Consider the following 20,096-nt stretch of genomic DNA (forward strand, 5'->3'; position numbering starts at 1 on the left):
GGTTGCCACATACAGTACCAGTCAAAAGTTTGGACACACCTACTCATTCAAAGATAAAAAAAAAAACTATGAAATAACACCAAAAAAGTCTTCAACAAATCAAAATCTATGTTACATTTGAGATTATTCAAAGTAGTCACCCTTTGCCTTGATGACAGCTTTGCACAAACTTGGCATTCTCTCAACCAGCTTCACCTGGAATGCTTTTCCAACAGTCTTGAAGGAGTTATGCTGAGCACTGAACTCCTCCCAAACCATCTCAATTGGGTTGAGGTCAGGTGATTGTGAAGGCGAGGTCATCTGATACAGCACTCCATCACACTCCATCTTGGCCAAATAGCCCTTACACAGCCTGGAGTGTTGGGTCATTATCCTGTTGAAAAACAAATGATAGTCCCACGAAGCTCAAACCAGATGGGATGGCGTATCGCTGCAAAATGCTGTGGTAACCATGCTGGTTAAGTGTGCCTTGAATTCTAAATAAATCACTGGCAGTATCATCAGCAAAACACCCCCACACCAACACACCTCCTCCTCCGTGCTTCACGGTGGGAACCACACATGCAGAGATAATCTGTTCCCCTACTCTGCATCTCACAAAGACACAGCGGTTGGAACCAAAAATCGTAAATATGGACTCATCAGACCAAAGGACAGATTTCCACTGGTCTAATCCCCATTGCTTGTGTTTCTTGGCCCAAGCAAGTCTCTTCTTATTGGTGTCCTTTAGTAGTAGTTTCGTTGCAGAAATTCGACCATGAAGCCCTGATTCACGCAGTCTCCTCTGAACAGTTGATGTTGAGATTAGAGGTCGACAATCGGAAATCAGTATTTTTGGACACCGATTTGGCCGATTACATTTTTTTTTTTTACACCTTTATTTAATATATATTTAACTAGGCAAGTCAGTTAAGAACACATTCTTATTTTCAATGACGGCCTAGGAACGGTGGGTTAACTGCCTCGTTCAGGGGCAGAACGATAGATTTTTACCTTGTCAGCTCGGGGGATGCAATCTTGCAACCTTACAGTTATCTTGTCCAACGCTCTAACCACCTGCCTCTCATTGTACTCCACGAGGAGACTGCTTGTTACGTGAATGCAGTAAGCCAAGGTAAGTTGCTAGCTAGCATTAAACTTATCTTATAAAAAACAATCAATCAATCATAATCACTAGTTAACTACACATGGTTGATGATATTACTAGTTTATCTAGCGTGTCCTGCGTTGCATATAATCGATGCGGTGCGTATCGTTGCTCCAATGTGTACCTAACCATAAACATCAATGCCTTTCTTAAAATCAATACACAGAAGTATATATTTTTAAACCTGCATATTTAGCTAAAAGAAATCCAGGTTAGCAGGCAATATTAACCAGGTGAAATTGTGTCACTTCTCTTGCGTTCATTGCACGCAGAGTCAGTGTATATGCAACAGTTTGGGCCGCCTAATTTGCCAGAATTTTACGTAATTATGACATAACATTAAAGGTTCTGCAATGTAACAGGAATATTTAGACTTATGGATGCCACCCATTAGAAAAAATAAGGAACGGTTCCGTATTTCATTGAAAGAATAAAAGTCTTGTTTTCGAGATGATAGTTTCCGGATTCGACCATATTAATGACCTAAGGCTCGTATTTCTATGTGTTATCATGTTATAACTAAGTATATGATTTGATAGAGCAGTCTGACTGAGCGATGGTAGGCACCAGCAGGCTCGTAAGCATTCATTCAAACAGCACTTTTGTGCGTTTGCCAGCAGCTGTTTATGACTTCAAGCCTATCAACTCCCAAGATTAGGCTTGTGTAACCGATGTGAAATGGCTAGCTAGTTAGCGGGGTGTGCGCTAATGGCGTTTCAAACATCACTCGCTCTGAGACTTGGAGTGGTTGTTCCCCTAGCTTTGCAAGGGCCGCGGCTTTTGTGGAGCGATGGGGAACGCTGCTTCGAGGCTGGCTGTTGTCGTTGTGTTCCTGGTTCGTGCCCAGGTAGGAGCGAGGAGAGGGACGGAAGCTATACTGTTACACTGGCAATACTAAAGTGCCTATAAGAACATCCAATAGTCAAAGGTTAATGAAATACAAATGGTATAGAGAGAAATAGTCCTATGATTCCGATAATAACTACAACCTAAAACTTCTTACCTGGGAATATTGAAGACTCATGTTAAAAGGAACCACCAGCTTTCATATGTTCTCATGTTCTGAGCAAGGAACTGAAACGTTAGCTTTCTTACATGGCACATATTGCACTTTTACTTTCTTCTCCAACACTTTGTTTTTGCATGATTTAAACCAAATTTAACATGTTTCATTATTTATTTGAGGCTAAATTGATTTGATTGATGTATTATATTAAGTTAAAATAAGTGTTCATTCAGTATTGTTGTAATTGTCATTATTACAAATGAATAAAAAAAATTGCCCGATTAATCAGTATCATTTTGTTTTGGTCCTCCAATAATTGGTATCAGTATCGGCGTTGAAAAATCATAATCGGTCGACCTCTAGTTGAGATGTGTGTTAATAGGCCGTTATTGTAAATAACAATTTGTTCTTAACTGACTTGCCTACTGTAGTTAAAAAAAGGTTAAATAAAACATTTAAAATTGAACTGTGAAGCATTTACTTGGGCTGCAATTTTTGAGGCTGGTAACTCTAATGAATGTATCCTCTGCAGCAGAGGCAATTCTCGGTCTTCCTTTCCTGTGACGGTACTCATGAGAGCCAGTTTCATCATAGCGCTTGATGGTTTTTGCGACTGCACTTGAAGAAACTTTCAAAGTTCTTGAAATGTTTCGTATTGACTAACCTTCATGTCTTAAAGTAATGATGGACTGTCATTTGTTTTTGCTTATTTGAGCTGTTCTTGTCATAATATGGACTTGGTCTTTTACCAAATAGGGCTATGTTCTGTATACCACCCCTACCTTGTCACAGCACAACTGATTGGCTCAAACGCATTAAGAAGGTAAGACATTCCACAAATGACCTTTTAACAAGGCACACCTGTTAATTAAAATGCATTCCAGGTGACTACCTCATGAAGCTGGTTGAGAGAATGCCAAGCTGTCATTGTCAAATCTCAAATATATTTTGATTTGTTTAACACTTTTTTGGTTACTTTAACATTTTTAACTAGGCAGTTAATTAATTACAAATTCTTATTTACAATGACGGCCTACCGGGGAACAGTGGGTTAACTGCCTTGTTCAGGGGCAGAACAACAGATTTTTACCTTGTCAGCACAGGGATTCGATCCAGCAACCTTTCAGTTACTGGTCCAACGCTCTAAACGCTAGGCTACCTGCCATCCCCCCAAAAATGGCACATGTGTTATTTCATAGTTTTGATGTCTTCACTATTATTCTACAATGTATAAAATTGTTCAAATAAAGAAAAACCCTGGAATGAGTAGCTGTGGCCAAACTTTTGACTGGTACTGTATGTGACTATGTTCCTTAGAGTAATCTTTTCTTGATGATACCTGAAAAACGAGCAGGTTGAGAAGTAACAAATCTCTAACACCTACAGTACTTGCTTCAGATCTTTGACAATGAATAGCACCCATGTCCTCGTAACTCCTGCACTTTTACACAAGACATTCTCAGTCATACCAGTAAGCTACTGATCGTTCTATAACTCTGTTACACAATGAACATAAGAACAAGACATGAACAGTATCATAAAGAAATGTTTAGCCCCCCAAAAAATCCAAGAGTTCTTGGGATAAAGAACTTGACTCAGTCAATGATATCCATCTTAATAAACTGGTAGGCCTACAGTACTCATCATTCAGTTGAGGTTTCTTCTGGTGTAGTATATATATATATATATATGACATTTATTAGGCCTACAGATATTAAATGTTTATTTTGATTGATTGCATGTACAAGGCACATCTGTTTTTTTTCACAATCTTGGTTGTTGAAGGGTGGGGAAGGATTCCTAAGGTATGTCTTCTTGAACAACTTGATATTGATGAATGTGTAACAGGGTGTGAGGGGGAAAGGCACAGGTTTGTGGAATGTGTGAAAAAGTACTGTATTCGATCACCAATAACAGTATTAGTCCGTATAAACAATGCAGACTGTAATAGCAATGAATAATCCACTCCTAGCAGGAACCCATTGGATTAAATACTCAACCCATTTGCACTCACCAATACTCTAACAGTCAAGAGGCAAGAGTGTGTATACTATAATTGGAGTGTCAGATGCTAACAGATTGGGATATCATATCAATTATCATACACTTGTACTGTAAGATCAGCAGCACAGGGTATACAATCACAAAATCATAGGAAATATACATCTGTGAGTTTGGGGTATGTGTTTGGACAATGATGCTGTTCACAGGCAGCTGACATCCCCAGTCTCAGAGTCTGAGGCCTTGTCTTTGTCCCCCTTGGTGGGCACACTGCTGTACTGGCACTGGGGGACCACATTGTTAACACTGGCAAGCTTTGGTGGGGAGACCTGCGGTGGCACCTGCTGCCCCTTTCTGTCCAGGCAGTAGAAGGACACCATGAGGAATACAGCTGATGAGGCAACAGTCGCACTGCAGGCGAAGAAGACATAGAAATACTCCCCAGTTCGGTCCACCAGGATTCCTGTAACAACAACATAAACAACAATATCAGGAGCCAATCAGCATGAGTAAAGCCCCAGCAGTGCATGACAGACAGTTCATGATGACATAAGGGAATAACTACAACAATAACAGAGTATTACCACAGAAGTTCTTAAACCCAGAGGCGCAACATCGTATGACTTCCGGAAACGCTTGTAAAGGAGACCAGGCCGGGGTTTGAGAACTCAATGAGAGAAGTGAAACATTCTACCTTAGTTGTTCATTTTGGAAAAGGCACAACCTAGACTAGAGCCTATGTCTTAAGCAGTTGAACATGTTATTACTCCAACCTGGTGAAAGTGACACGTTTCCATTTTCATCATAAACAACTATATCGAAGGTGTGCCTTTGATTTTGACAGCCTGCACATGCACAGTTCGGCGCAAGATGACCGTTAGATCCAATGATGTGTTTATGCACGAGCTTAGCTGGCCAACGTCGCCATGACATTGCCTGCAAGTGTGATCAGGGATTTCTATTGGAAAAGCAGTTCCATACTATGCCGTCTTTGATTCTACCATTGCACAGTGAAACACAACCAACTACATAAGCAGTCAGACAGAAGTAGGTTGCATACCTGACATTTGAGCTGGAATGCCCCCTCCCCAGGAAAGAGGGAGCTGAAAATTCCATTCTTATTCAAGTTTGTCTTTAAGACCCCCGCAACATGCACAAACAGGCATGAGCACACACACATGATTGGTTGGATGTCCGTGGAATCCAAGCAACAGGATATGCTCCTTGCCTCTGACCACAGCCTGTCTTAAGCCTAGCACTACTTCAAGTTACACTACAACACTTACTTGATGAATGTGTTCATCATTGAATAGGACATCTCCTCGCCTGGTTTTCATGTAGGGGAGGGAGGCACACACACACACACACACACACACACCTCAGGGAGTTCGGTACCTGCGAGCGGGGGCCCGATCAGTAGCGTGACACTCTCCATGATGGCGAGCAGGCCCAGGGCAGCGGGGAAGCGACTCATATCCAACGTATCCATGAGGACAGTGAACATCAGCGAGCCCACCACGCTCATGGACAGGCCATAGGTCACCACATACACCAGCAGCACATGGAAGCTGGCATCGATACAGCAGATACTATTACTCAGTCCGTTCATCAGCACAGCAGCAGAGAACACATAGATGTAGCGCCCCTTGAACCAGGGCAGACTGAAGAGCAGGCCAATGGACGGCCGCACCATGATGTTGACGATACCCAGGATGGAGAGGAGGAGGGCGGCCCGGCTCTGCTCCATGTCGTGGGCCGTGGCGTAGGGCACAAGGTAGATCAGCGGCACCAAGAAGCCAAGCATCATCCAAGTGATGCCCACAGAGAACACGCGGTAACGCAAGTTGTTACATAAGAGGTCAAAGGCCATGTGATGGTGCAAGGCGGCCTTCAGGCCACCCCACAAGGCCCTCATACTCCCCTTTGGCTTTTCCTCCTCCGGCTGAAGAGGCCCGTGGTTCATCAGGGGCTGGCCACGATGTCTGTGGCTCCACAGAGGCCTCATCACAGCTCCACACACACAGCAGTTGAGCAGGACGGCCCCCAGAACCAGAAAGCTCCCCCGCCAGCCCAGCTCAGTGTGGAGGTAGTTTCCCAGGAGGGGCAGGGTGCACAGGCCCAGGGCAGTGCCCGTGGACGACATTGCGTTGGCGAAACCCCGCCGACGCATAAAATAGTGCCCAAGAATAGTCACTGCGGGCTGGAAGCTGAAGCAGAATCCAAGTCCTGTCAAAGGAGAAGACAATGAATAAGGCACATGGCTGAATGCATGGGAGAAGGTAGAGGTTGCCCCTAACCACTAATACAGGGTGTGATTTTTTTTTCCTTCCCTAAAAATAAAGATGGTAAAGATTGGGATGTAGGGTTATCTGATTCTAGATCTGTTGTTAGGGGTTAACTGCTTTGTGGAGTGATTCCATTTTTTTAGGAGGTTAGTGACCTGTAATAACCCCAGCTGTGACGTAGAGCTCAGTGATGGTGTGGGTAAATGAACTGGCCGCCATTCCAAGACCACTCAGGACCCCACCCACCATCACCGTCGTCCGGCAACCAAACCTCTCCACCATTACACTGCAGAATGGACCTAAAGGAGGAGACGTGCTATTGGTTAAACACACAAAGACCTCAAAGAAAGTACAGTAAAACTTAGAGCCTTAGGTACAAGGGAATTTCCCTAATCCAACAATCTTAGCATAACTGCCATCTATGGCTATCTTTATCTTCAACAAAGTGGTGGTTTGTGCAGGGCCTTTTGCCCCAGATGGGACCCCAAGCACAACCCTAAAGAGATACAATGACTTCTAGTAAGTCAAACAACGTTTGGGTTGTGTTTCACTGCTAGGATCTGCTGTTGAGTGAAAACAGAAGGGTCAATGCTCTGCGAGATCCCGCCCCACACACACCCACTTCTTATTTTAGCCTATCCCATTGTTATGCTTACTAGAAGGAAATCTGTGGAAGCAGTCATTGCAGTGGGTGCACCAGACTCAACATTAAAGACAACCATGTCTCATTGGCTCCTTGTCTATATTCAGTTTTTCATTGCATTGGAGTCAATCAAGCTTTGGCACAAACATGGAGTTCCAGGTAAGATGCCAGTAAGCAGTGGTGTAGTGGTACATGGAAAAGTGGGTATACTCTAATTTGTTCCAAAATTTCCCAAATGGCCCACCCGGTGAAGGAAAGGCACCCCTGTGTGAAAAATGCTATGAGAAACAGTGACATACACGCTGAATGACCTCAAATTATAAATCCCATATTGGTATTTCACAGTCAGGGCAACCTGTACTGTGGAAGTAGGCTTACTATTGAAACATAAATGAGATAAATTAGACTGTCAACTGAGTCAGACATATTTTGTGTGAGGTTTTCGCTCTCAGTCACACTTTTTTTATGATTTGAGTGTAGTTACCTTTCAATTCAACTGTGCCGGCACATAGCACTGTTGTTTGGTTAGTGTGTGTCTTAAAGGCCTTTATGGTAGAGTGGCCAGACTGATGCCAATCCTCAGTAAAGGGCACATGACAGCCCGCTTGGAGTTTGTCAAAAGACACCTAAAGACTCTCAGACCATGAGAAACAAGGTTGTCTGGTCTGATGAAACCAAGATTGAACGCTTTGGCTTGAATGCAAAGCATCATGTTTGGAGGAAACCTGGCAACATCCCTACGGTGAAGCATGGTGGTGGCAACATCATGCTTTGGGGATGTTTTTCAGCGGCAGGGACTTGGAATCTAGTCAGGATAGAGGGAAAGACGAACGGAGCAAAGTACAGAGATCCTTGATGAAAACCTGCTCCAGAGCTCTCAGGATCTCAGACTGGGAAGGTTCACCTTCCAACAGGACAATGACCCTTATCACCCAGCCAAGACAACACAGGAGTGGCTGCACGACAAGTCTCTGTATGTTCTTGATTGGAAAAGCCAGATATCGGACTGAAACCTGACCGAACATCTTTGGAGAGACCTGAAAATAGCTGTGCAGCAACGCTCCCCATCCAACCTGACAGAGCTTGAGAGGATCTGCAGAGAAGAAATGGGAGAAACTCCCCAAATACAGGTGTGCCAAGCTTGTAGCGTCATACTCAAGGCTGTAATTGCTGCCAAAGGCGCTTCAACAAAAGTACTGAGTAAAGGGTCTGAAGACTTATGTAAATGTAATATTTCAGTGTTTTATTTTTTATAAAATCGGCTATTTAAAAAAACAAAACTGTTTTTGCTTTGTCATTATGGGTTTTTTATTTAACTAAACAAGTCAGTTAAGAACAAATTCATATTTACAATGACGGCCTAGGAATAGTGAGTTAACTGCCTTGTTCAGGGGCAGAATGACAGATTTTTACCTTGTCAGCTCGGGGATTCGATCTAGCAACCTTTCGGTGACTGGCCCAACGCTCTAACCACTAGGCTACCTGCAGCCCCGTGTGTAGGTTGATGAGCTAGTTAACATTTAATTGAGTAGGGACAGCCTTTCCATCTACCTGAAGAGTTATATTTTTCCTGTTCCTTTAAATTGTTTGAAACCTGGACATTTTACTTCATATTATAAGGCATGTGTTACCTTGCTTTAAAGTAGCCTATAGCCAAAATCCAACAAAATAAACGTTCTTTCATTGTCTAGCAGCCAAAGCCATCATCCTAGTCATATGATATTTGTTGCATCTTTAGATCTCACCTCTTTTAAAATGTCTAAGATATATTTTAATCTCTGTCCATGAAACCGCTTGCATGTGAGGTGATTATTTTAGAACTGTGTTTTCCCGCAAATTGCATTTTGGAACATTTGCGCGTAGGCCTACTGCCATGTGCACATAGCGGCGCTTAAAATGTGAAAAACATTTTAAGATAAACATTCTAAAATATATTCTAAAATATATATATATATATTAATATATATATTTTAGAATGTTTATCTTAAAATGTTTTTCACATTTTAAGCGCCGCTATGTGCACATGGCAGTAGGCCTACGCGCAAATGTTCCAAAATGCAATTTGCGGGAAAACACAGTTCTAAAATAATCACCTCACATGTATATATATTTTGATACACCATATACCTCAAAACTATTTTGATACGCATCATGGGGATAAGAAGTGAGTATACGCAATGCCCACCAAAAAAAGTGGGTATATGGAAAAAGTACAAAATTGTCATACTTGAGTAAAAAGCAAAAAGACACCTTAATAGAAAATGACTCAAGTAAAAAAAATCACCCAGTAAAATACTACTTGAGTAAAAGTCTTAAAGCATCTGGTTTTAAATGTACTTAAGTACAGTGGTTGAAAATGCACTCAATATCATACTTAGTGGAGCCAAGTGCTGCGCCTAAGGGAACCGAAGCGCAACAAGTAGTACAAACTGTAAGGTCACGACAAGTACACCCTGACGTTGCAAGGCCATTGAAATAAGTAATGTACCAGCTTACTGGTTCACGCTCAGTTTATCTTTTGGCTCATCTTTGATTTCTTTGTTGTTGCGCAAAGGCAGTGGACATACACAACTTTCCCAGATGTTTAGGGCTTGAAACCCAAACAGAAATAGACCCCCTGTGAGTGGCTGACCAAACGAAGGCAGCTCATGTGGCGCTACACAGCGTTAGTGTGTGTGTGTATGTAAGGGTGAGAGACCATCCCCTGAAATCCCACTTATCAAATAAACAAACAGGGGATGTGTTGACTCTCATAATGTACACCTTTTCTATGCTTTTTGTGTCTGTCTGTCTGCGTGTGTCTGATCTGACCAGTCATTATTAGACTGCAAACCTCGGCACTGTAAATCAAATGTGTACACAGTGAATGATCATGACATGCTGAGTGGGTTAGACAATTTGCTTCAAGAGTTTTAAAAAGTAAGGAAGTATTGTACTGTAATAGACTGTCAGTGATTACTGAACTTACTTTGAGCACATTTCCCTGCAAGCATATATGAATGTGTAACTGCAAAAATAACCCTGAAAAAGCCCTACTTAAAATCAGAAGGTGAATCTATGGAAATCTATGGAAACTAGGATGTGACTACTACCATACCTCCAGCATGAAGCACTGATGTCATTATTGAAGGCACCCAGGAAGTCTCTTGGTTGCTGGCCTGGAACTCTGTCTGTATGTCCGTGTAGAAAATGCCTATGCAGGAGGAAAAGCCCAAAGTCAGGGCTTGCACCAGGATGGTGGACACCAACACCACCCAGCCCCAACCCCCATCAGGTGCAGTGACGGGCCCATCCATGGCCACAGGAACTATGGGTTCAGACTTGCCATTCTCCACCTCTTCAGATTCCATGATCTCTCCATTCTTCTGCCCGATGTTATGCGTCTGCTCGGGTGTCTTGCTCTCCATCTGGAGGCTGTCACAGTCCCCTGCCACCTTGCTGCCTTTCCTCAGGTTCATCCTCTGCTCAGATGCTATGGAAATGCCCTAGTAGTACAGTAGTTTGCCATGGTGAATGACGCTCACTAATATATTCCATCTCAGTCTCCTCAGCAATGAACATGACGGTTAATAGATGGGAAAAAAAACATGAGCAACCCGATTTGTCCTCTGGCTATGTTGTGTAGTCTTGTTTGTATCAAAGCTTTAGACACACAATTTGCATAGCTTGTGGCAAAAACTAGCCAGCTGTCACTTCATATATAGGAAAATACTAACTTTTCCTAGGTTTAGTGTAATTCTGTATGTATGAAGGTAAGGGCCGATTTCCACTATTGGTGTCTGTTAATGAAGGGGGAAGGGAATAGGATATGGAACATATCTGCATGTGCTTGATGAAGTCAAAAAATTCAAATGAATGGCCTACTGTGCAAGACCTTTTCCAGTTTAGATTTCTGGCTGTAATCTGTTAGTTTAGTGGTATTCCTTACAAAAAAAAGAAGATTGCAGTTGTGAAACTGCAGTAAAAATGCATTTAACTGCAGTCAACTGCAGTCAACAGTGGTATTTTGGATGCAGTGACTGCTGGTATACTGCACTCTGGCTGCTGGTATACTGCACTCTGGCTGCTGGTATACTGCACTCTGGCTGCTGGTATACTGCACTCTGGCTGCTGGTATACTGCACTCTGGCTGCTGACTGCTGGTATACTGCACTCTGACTGCTATCTTTTTTTCGTAGGGGACACGTTCGAATGATGAGTGCAATTAGGCTTTAAGATGTCCAAACATGGCCTCTAATTCGCATTTAAGCGCACATTAATGACATAATGAGATGCACGTAATTTAGCTGTAGTTTATCCCATGTGAACGCCTCAGTGTGTGAGCCACTCTTCAAAGACGGCAGACAAGTACAGTGTATGCAATTTGGGCGGCAAAATCCAATTCAATGTTCAGTAACATTTGGTTGTCATACGTTGTAATCGCTTTGGCACTCTAGTAGCCCACTCACGTGGAATGTCAATTTATTTGATATTAGGAATCTTAACTGTTGGAGATATCCGGGCCAAGAAAGACAGGCGTCGATCCATCCGAACTCCTAATTACTAGAGCGGCTACTTTGAATCTATGTACAGCAACAGCACGACAACGCTCCTCGAGATAACAGGCTACGATGGTGAGAAAAGTTTGCCTGCCCTATAGTTTACCCTCTTATTATTGTTGAATATCATCGTCGTGGCTCAAATACTTGACGTCAAAATACATAGGTTACATTTAATTTAAATCCAGTCTCAAAATAAAAACACTGACTTAACAAGCAAGATCACTTGTTTTCTGTAGACCATCAGCAAGATCAGCTTGTTTACACTAACACGTTAGCACAATTTGCTTACCTTTTGCGGCTACTCATTATATCTGACGACCATTAGCCTACTCCGTTTCGAATATTTTTACCCTCTCTACCACATCATAAACAAGCCAGTTGTAAGTCCTAGCCCCTGCCATGGAGCAAACATATCGTGTTATGGGTGGGAGGAGACAGGACGTACGAGCGTTGATGGATGTTTATCACAAATTACATTACGGACACTCACATTTTTGGCCATTGGTAGGTTACTGTTAATCCAGACCAATCTGTCGTGTAGCCTAATGTGGTCTCAAAAGCATTAGTGTACCAGGACTATGGCTGAGTGTACACAGGCAGGCTAATTCTGATATATTTTCACTAATTGGTCTAGATCAGTTCTGAAAAAAAGAACAAATAGTGGAACAAATATCAGAATTGGGCTGCCTGTGAAAATGGTGCCCATGTAGCTCAGTTTAAGACCATGTACCTGGAGCGCTACCCTCCTGTAGGTTCTCTCCAACCCCAGTTGTAACTAACCTGGTTTAGTTTATCAACCAGCTAATTATTAGAATCAGGTGTGATAGATTTGGGTTGGAGTGTATTTGTATTTATTAGGGATCCCATTAGCTGCTGCCTTGGCAACAGCTACTCTTCCTGGGGTCCAAACATATTAAAGCGCTTACATTACAAATAAAACAGTACATCATATAATTTACACCATTACATATCTACAATACAAAATGTTTAATACCACCATACAACAATATCACAATGTATGCATGTGTCTGTACCTTTGTGTGTCTCTTCACAGTCCCTGAGTTAAGGTGTATTTTTGCCTGAGTCTACTGCTTGCACCAAGGGGATTTAACCATTTTTACAGTCATTTTCTTAATGGGCTCCCGAGTGGCACGGTGGTCTATGTAACTACAGACAACTTGGTTCAAATCCAGGCTGTGATTGGGAGTCGCATAGGGTGGTGCACAGTTGGCCCAACATCTGGGTTTGGCCGGTATAGGCCTTCATTGTAAATACAGTCGGGGACTCTTGGTGCTGTTCTGTGAAGGGAGTAGTACATAGACTGATGAGTTTCAGAAGAAAGTTATTTGTTTCTGGCCATTTTGAGCCTGTAATCAAACCCACAAATACTGATGCTACAGATATTGCTTCTTTAATCAGGACAACAGTTCAGTTGTGTTAATGTAGTGGAGTTAAAAATGGTTATTCCATCAAACTATTTGGAATAGTACACAAAAAATCTGATGGCCGAATGGTAAAGAACATCTAGCAATTAGGTTTGTGGTATATGGCCAATATACCACGTCTAAGGGTTGTTCTTATGCGCAATGCAACGTGGAGTGCCTGGATACAACCCTTAGCAGTGGTATATTGGCCAAATACCACAACCCCCCGAGGTGCCTTACTGCTATTTTAAACTGGTTACCAACATAATTAGAGCAGTAAAAATAACTTTTGTCATACCCGTGGTATATGGTCTGATATACCACGGCTGTCAGCCAATCAGCATTCAGGGCTGAACCACCCAGTTTATAATTGTTATTTACATAGGATTCAAACCTATTTTGCGTCATGCGTATAATTTTGTGAGATTGAAATGCATCCACAGTCAATCATAACCAATGTCAACCATTGTCAATTATGTTACATAGCTAGTTAGTAAAATGATTTACAGTTGCTGATGTTACACATCATTGCTAGCTAACAAGTTACAAATCTGAGGCGCATAAAGTTAGCTGGCGCCAGGCTAACTAACTAGCCAACTCCAGTCATGTGCTAACGTTTGCTGGTAAACCAAGTGGTGGCTGGTTGTAACGTTGTAATTTACTGTTTAATAGCTAGAAATATCTACGTCTAAAAAGAGAAGAGGTTTTTTCAATCGAGATACAAAAGATCTATTGTAAAACCTACCCTATTTTTTTGTCATAGGTATGGCTACGGAGTTGTTTAGCTAGCTAACTTAGCTAGTTAGCTAACGTATCTAGTTAGCTAGCAAATATATATTTTTTTTCAATTTCCTCCCCTGACTTTGAGAAGCGCCGATGTGACTTGCATCAAGCACACCCACCTCATTAGTGGTGGTGAGATGAGAGAAATTAAGTCTGACTAATTTGCAATTGACTGTTATAGCCCCACATTGAAAGTATCTGATGGTGAGTTAAGAATACAATCGGAAATACTGTTAGAACGTTTTGCATTTGACTTCCATAGCACCAATTTAAAAAAGTTTTTTTTTAAATCAGATATCAAAAAGGGGTCATGGGCCAAAAATGTTGGGGAACCCCTGCCCTACCCCCTAGCCTAGCTAACGTTAGCCTCCTAGCTAGAATTCGTAACTTATCATGCATTTCGCAAATTCGTAACATATCCACCTCATTTTGAACATTGCTATGGGAACAGCCAAACAACGGAAGTGATCGATTCGACTTCCACTTTAATTTATAGAGTATTAAAGTAAAGGAAACGAGTATAAGTGTAATATTATTTATTTATTTCAAGTTTGCTAACGTTATAGCTAGACCTACTAGTAGGCTTGTTCTGATAATAACGTTAGTTGTGTTAAGGGCCATCCACTAAGCCAATAACTACAATGATAAGATATAGGCTACATAACTATAAAATGTGGGTGAGCATCCACACGAGGAAAGTTGGAAATGTTTATCGTTCTACAGTCCAACAAACACCTGTCAATCAACTGATCAATGCATCCTACTGCACACTGCCTATTCATAAGGCAGTAACGCAAGACCACTTGAAAAGGAGAGCCGCACACTCCATGGCCTCAGATGCAATAATTTTATAACCAACATTTCGACAGCCAAGCTGTCTTTATCAAGGTATAATGACAAACACTGTGGTTCACCAGTTGTATGTACAGTGCCTTGCAAAAGTATTCGGCCCCCTTGAACTTTGCGACCTTTTGCCACATTTCAGGCTTCAAACATAAAGATATAAAACTGTATTTTATTGTGAAGAATCAACAACAAGTGGGACACAATCATGAAGTGGAACGACATTTATTGGATATTTCAAACTTTTTTAACAAATCAAAAACTGAAAAATTGGGCGTGCAAAATTATTCAGCCCCTTTACTTTCAGTGCAGCAAACTCTCTCCAGAAGTTCAGTGAGGATCTCTGAATGATCCAATGTTGACCTAAATGACTAATGATGATAAATACAATCCACCTGTGTGTAATCAAGTCTCCGTATAAATGCACCTGCACTGTGATAGTCTCAGAGGTCCGTTAAAAGCGCAGAGAGCATCATGAAGAACAAGGAACACACCAGGCAGGTCCGAGATACTTTTGTGAAGAAGTTTAAAGCCGGATTTGGATACAAAAAGATTTCCCAAGCTTTAAACATCCCAAGGAGCACTGTGCAAGCGATAATATTGAAATGGAAGGAGTATCAGACCACTGCAAATCTACCAAGACCTGGCCGTCCCTCTAAACTTTCAGCTCATACAAGGAGAAGACTGATCAGAGATGCAGCCAAGTGGCCCATGATCACTCTGGATGAACTGCAGAGATCTACAGCTGAGGTGGGAGACTCTGTCCACAGGACAACAATCAGTCGTATATTGCACAAATCTGGCCTTTATGGAAGAGTGGCAAGAAGAAAGCCATTTCTTAAAGATATCCATAAAAAATGTCGTTTAAAGTTTGCCACAAGCCACCTGCGAGACACACCAAACATGTGGAAGAAGGTGCTCTGGTCAGATGAAACCAAAATTGAACTTTTTGGCAACAATGCAAAACGTTATGTTTGGCGTAAAAGCAACACAGCTGAACACACCATCCCCACTGTCAAACATGGTGGTGGCAGCATCATGGTTTGGGCCTGCTTTTCTTCAGCAGGGACAGGGAAGATGGTTAAAATTGATGGGAAGATGGATGGAGCCAAATACAGGACCATTCTGGAAGAAAACCTGATGGAGTCTGCAAAAGACCTGCGACTGGGACGGAGATTTGTCTTCCAACAAGACAATGATCCAAAACATAAAGCAAAATCTACAATGGAATGGTTCAAAAATAAACATATCCAGGTGTTAGAATGGCCAAGTCAAAGTCCAGACCTGAATCCAATCGAGAATCTGTGGAAAGAACTGAAAACTGCTGTTCACAAATGCTCTCCATCCAACCTCACTGAGCTCGAGCTGTTTTGCAAGGAGGAATGGGAAAAAATGTCAGTCTCTCGATGTGCAAAACTGATAGAGACATACCCCAAGCGACTTACAGCTGTAATCGCAGCAAAAGGTGGCGCTACAAAGTATTAACTTAAGGGGCTGAATAATTTTGCACGCCCAATTTTTCAGTTTTTGATTTGTTAAAAAAGTTTGAAATATCCAAAAATTTCGTTCCACTTCATGATTGTGTCCCACTTGTTGTTGATTCTTCACAAAAAAATAGAGTTTTATATCTTTATGTTTGAAGCCTGAAATGTGGCAAAAGGTCGCAAAGTTCAAGGGGGCCGAATACTTTCGCAAGGCACTGTAGTTTGAAAGAACACAGGTGTCTGTAATCATGGCCAGCTGTGGCTTAATTTCATTGGTTGATTTACAGATATAAATAGGGCATATAAAAAAGCATGAATGGATAACATACAATCAAAGATACAATTTGGCTACATAGGCCTACAAACATTATTTACAACAGATAGCAAAAACACAAGAATCACAAGAATGGCTTCAGATCGAACTCTACATTGAGACCGAAAGGAGCAAGGGTCTTTAAATAAAAGATCCAGGCGGCCTCTCATTTTAACAATAAATTGTCAAGGTCATTTGTTTGTATTTGTTGATCAGTCTCTCACATCCCTGTGGAAGAATTTTGGCCCACTTTTGCATGCAGAACTGCTGTAACTCAGGTACTTTTGTAGGTTTTCAAGCATGAACTGCTCATTTCAAGTCCTGCTACATCTCAATTGAGATTAGGTCTGGACTTTGACTTAGCCATTCCAAAACTTCAAATCTATTGCTTTTTAACCATTTTCATGTAGACTTGATTGTGTGTTTTGGATCATTGTTTTGCATGACCCAGCTCCGCTTCAGCTCACAGATGGATGGCCTGATAACAGGAAAAAGAGGACCGAGCACACCAGCATTGTCATTGATGGGTCTGTAGTGGAGCAGGTTGAGAGATTCAAGTTCCTTGGTGTCCACATCACCAACAAACTAACATGGTCCAAGCACACCAAAACAGTCATGAAGAGGGCACGACAAAACTTATTCCCCCTCAGGAGACTGAAAAGATTTGACATGGGTCCTCAGATCCTCAAAAGGTCTACAGCTGCACCATTGAGAGCTGCACCTTCTACAGCTGCCATCCAGGTCCTCTATACCAGGCGCTGTCAGAGGAAGTCTCTAACAATTGTCAAAGACTCCAGCCACCCTAGTCATAGACTGTTCTCTCTGCTTCTAAACAGCTTCTACCCCCAAGCCATAAGAGTCCTGAACATCTAATCAAATGGCTACCCAGACTATTTGCACCCCCCCCCCCCCCCCCCCCTCCCGCTACCCTGTTATCATCTATGCATAGTATGTTATGGGATTTTTATGAATAATGACTAAATGATGTATACATTTAGCTTAGAAATATAACTAAACAGAATACTACTCGGTTACTGTATGAATGTATGAATCTTATTATAATCATAATACTGAATATAATGTGTGTGGTTTTAGTCAAGAATTAGAACAAGGACTTTCTGTTCCTTGTTAGAAACTAATGGAGCTATCGTCAGACCGGCTGGAATACTGTGTTCCTTACTGGACATTCTGTCCCCACCCAGGGAGGGGAGAGACCTTGGGCTTGTAGTAGATTGTTTAACAGGTGGCAGACAATGTGAGAAGGCTTGTGAATTATATTGCCATTGTATCTGAGAGGAGGAGAGACATTTATGACGAAATGTGAGGTATATAAACCAATGTACATGGTATTATGACCAGAGCTCTCGGAAATAAACGCTATTGATTAATTTTGAGACTGGTCTCTGTCCATTTTATGCAAATATGAATCTTACAAATTCTTAGAAACGGACAGAGTGTTTTAATTGAATTGGTTAATGAACACAAGAACTAAATTCATCTAACAATAGTCACTTTAATAACTCTACCTACGTGTACATATTACCTCAACTAACCGGTGACTCTGTGTATAGTCTCGCTATTGTTAATTACTAGTTACTTTTATTTCTTATTCTTACTCATATTTGTTATTCTTACTCATATTGGTTAATTTTTTAAAAACTGCATGGTTGGTTAGGGGCTCGTAATTAAGCATTTCACTGTAAGGTCTACACCGGTTGTATTCGGTGCATGGGACTAATACAATTTGATTTGACATTCTCCTGTAGAATTCTCTGATACAGAGCAGAATTCATGGTTCCTTTTATTAAGGCAAGTCGTCAAGATCCTGAGGCAGCAAAGCATCCCCAAATCATAACACTACCACCACCACCATGCTTGACCATTACTATGAGGTTCTACTGTGGAATGCAGTGTTTGGTTTTTTCCAGACATAATGGGACCCATCTCATCAAAAAAGTTGACTCAAGTTTTCCAAAAAGCACCTGGAAGCGCCTGGATACTAGCTTGGAAGAATGTTCTATGGACAGATGAGTCAAAAGTAGAACTTGGATGACAAGTATACAAACCCTCCCCTAACCCGGACGACGCTGGGCCAATTGTGCGCCGCCCTATGGGACTCCTGACCACGGCCGGTTGTGACACAGCCTGGGATCGACCCTGGGTCTGTGGTGATGCCTCAAGCACTGCAATGCAGTGCCTTAGACTGCTGCGCCACTCGGGAGGCCCCAATACAGCCTTATTCTAAAATGGATGAAATACATTTTCCCCTCATCAATCTACATACAATAACCCATAATGACAAAGCGAAAACAGGGTTTTAGAAAAGTTTGCACATTTATAAAAAACAGATACCTTATTTACATAAGTATTCAGACCCTTTGCGAAGAGACTCGAAATTGAACTCTGTTTCTACAACAGTTGACAGTTCATTTTAGAGCAAAAACCAAGCCATGAGGTCGAAGGAATTGTCCATAGAGCTCAGAGACAGGATTGTGTTGAAGGAACAGATCTGGGGAAGGGTACCAAAAAAAGAGAATGCCAAGAGTGTGCAAAGCTGTCATCAAGGCAAGGGGTGGCTACTTTGAATAATCTCAAATATAATTTATTTTATTTGTTTAACACATTTTTGGTTACTACATGATTTCATGTGTTATTTCATAGTTTTGATGTCTTCACTATTATTCTACAATGTAGAAAATAGTAAAAATATAGAAAAACCCTAGAATGTGTAGGTGTGTCCAAACTTTTGACTGTTACGGTACTGTACATGTAGGCCTCATAAAAAATTATATAGTAACTCTTATTTAAATGTAGCAATTATTTTACAGCATGTCATTGCCTCGCTGCTCAAGTGGTTTGCAAGTGGCTTCCATTTTCCCAATTCCTTTGGGTCTCCTTTTTCACTTTGCTCATCTCTCTGTATGTCCTGTGCAACAATATGATCATAACTGGCCAAAAGGGATCACACCGATGCACCTTCTTTCCTCAACTTTCCCCGACATGCATTTTCTATGCTGTAGGCCTGTTTTACATTCAGCAATTATCAAGAGCAAGCCTGCTTCTTTCCCTGAATAGGCTATTAGGCCTAGAATAAAAATGAGAAAAATTACTGTTCTATAGCTTTTCTAGCCTATTGGAATGGTCTATTGCAGAGAGCCTTGTGAAGCCTATAGCCTGCCTTGCACGGGAACAGCTAGAATAGAAGTGATGTGTAGCTAAAAGTAAGAAGCTAAATATTAGCTAGATATTAGGCCATTTCTTAGCTAAATATTAGAGTTTTAGGATAAATATTTACCTGTCAAAAGTGCAAAAAATAATAATTAACACATGATGTAATGGTAGATCTGTAGTGCATTCTGCTGCGCTCTGTGGTCCCCGGGCTCACAAAGCACCACTATTGATTTGGCCTCTAGGCCTACGTTTTTGACAATTATTATAACAGGGCTAACATAGTGCAATTGTGAGTACACAATTATTTGACCATATAGCCTACATCACTGCAGTTTACAGCCTAATTTTAATATCCGCCCAAAAGTCCTGTTTTGTTTCATGCTGAAGTAACTGCAGAGGCCTACAACCTAGGTCTGATTATGCAACCGTTTGGGTCTATTCTCGACTGTTTAGAA

The 20,096-nt window shown here is 41.6% G+C and overlaps 1 protein-coding gene across 3 annotated transcripts; it reads right to left on the minus strand.

The window, feature by feature from the left end:
- Nucleotides 1-3,848: 3,848 nt before the first annotated feature.
- On the minus strand, nt 3,849-12,048 carry slc16a5a (solute carrier family 16 member 5a). Of its 3 annotated transcripts, none has more exons than XM_090202135.1 (5): nt 11,913-12,048; nt 10,180-10,275; nt 6,595-6,738; nt 5,550-6,380; nt 3,849-4,617 (listed from the first exon to the last, which is right to left on the minus strand). In XM_090202135.1, the coding sequence occupies exons 2-5, from the start codon at nt 10,202-10,204 to the stop codon at nt 4,358-4,360; spliced, it is 1,260 nt and encodes a 419-aa protein (XP_090058261.1). In that variant the 5' UTR covers nt 10,205-10,275; nt 11,913-12,048; the 3' UTR covers nt 3,849-4,357. The 3 variants fall into 3 exon arrangements, with proteins under 3 accessions (XP_090058261.1, XP_036802296.2, XP_021420715.3); XM_036946401.2 differs by having other exon boundaries at nt 10,180-10,567; nt 11,913-12,047; XM_021565040.3 differs by lacking the exon at nt 11,913-12,048 and having other exon boundaries at nt 10,180-10,690.
- Between the last annotated feature and the right edge of the window lie 8,048 nt (nt 12,049-20,096).

This window comes from Oncorhynchus mykiss, chromosome 16 (genome assembly GCF_057628025.1).
Source record: "Oncorhynchus mykiss isolate SJ-2025 chromosome 16, ASM5762802v1, whole genome shotgun sequence".
Taxonomy (NCBI): Eukaryota; Metazoa; Chordata; class Actinopteri; order Salmoniformes; family Salmonidae; genus Oncorhynchus; species Oncorhynchus mykiss.

What these genes read in the sequence shown, in the direction of transcription:
- slc16a5a (XM_036946401.2), bottom strand. Translation starts at nt 10,540, where the DNA reads ATGAACCTGAGGAAAGGCAGCAAGGTGGCAGGGGACTGTGACAGCCTC. An exon ending in CACAGCTGGGGTTATTACAG is followed by an intron (nt 6,381 to 6,594) that starts GTCACTAACCTC and finishes CTCCTTTGACAG; the next exon opens with GACTTGGATTCTGCTTCAGC. An exon ending in GATCGGGCCCCCGCTCGCAG is followed by an intron (nt 4,618 to 5,549) that starts GTACCGAACTCC and finishes TTGTTGTTACAG; the next exon opens with GAATCCTGGTGGACCGAACT.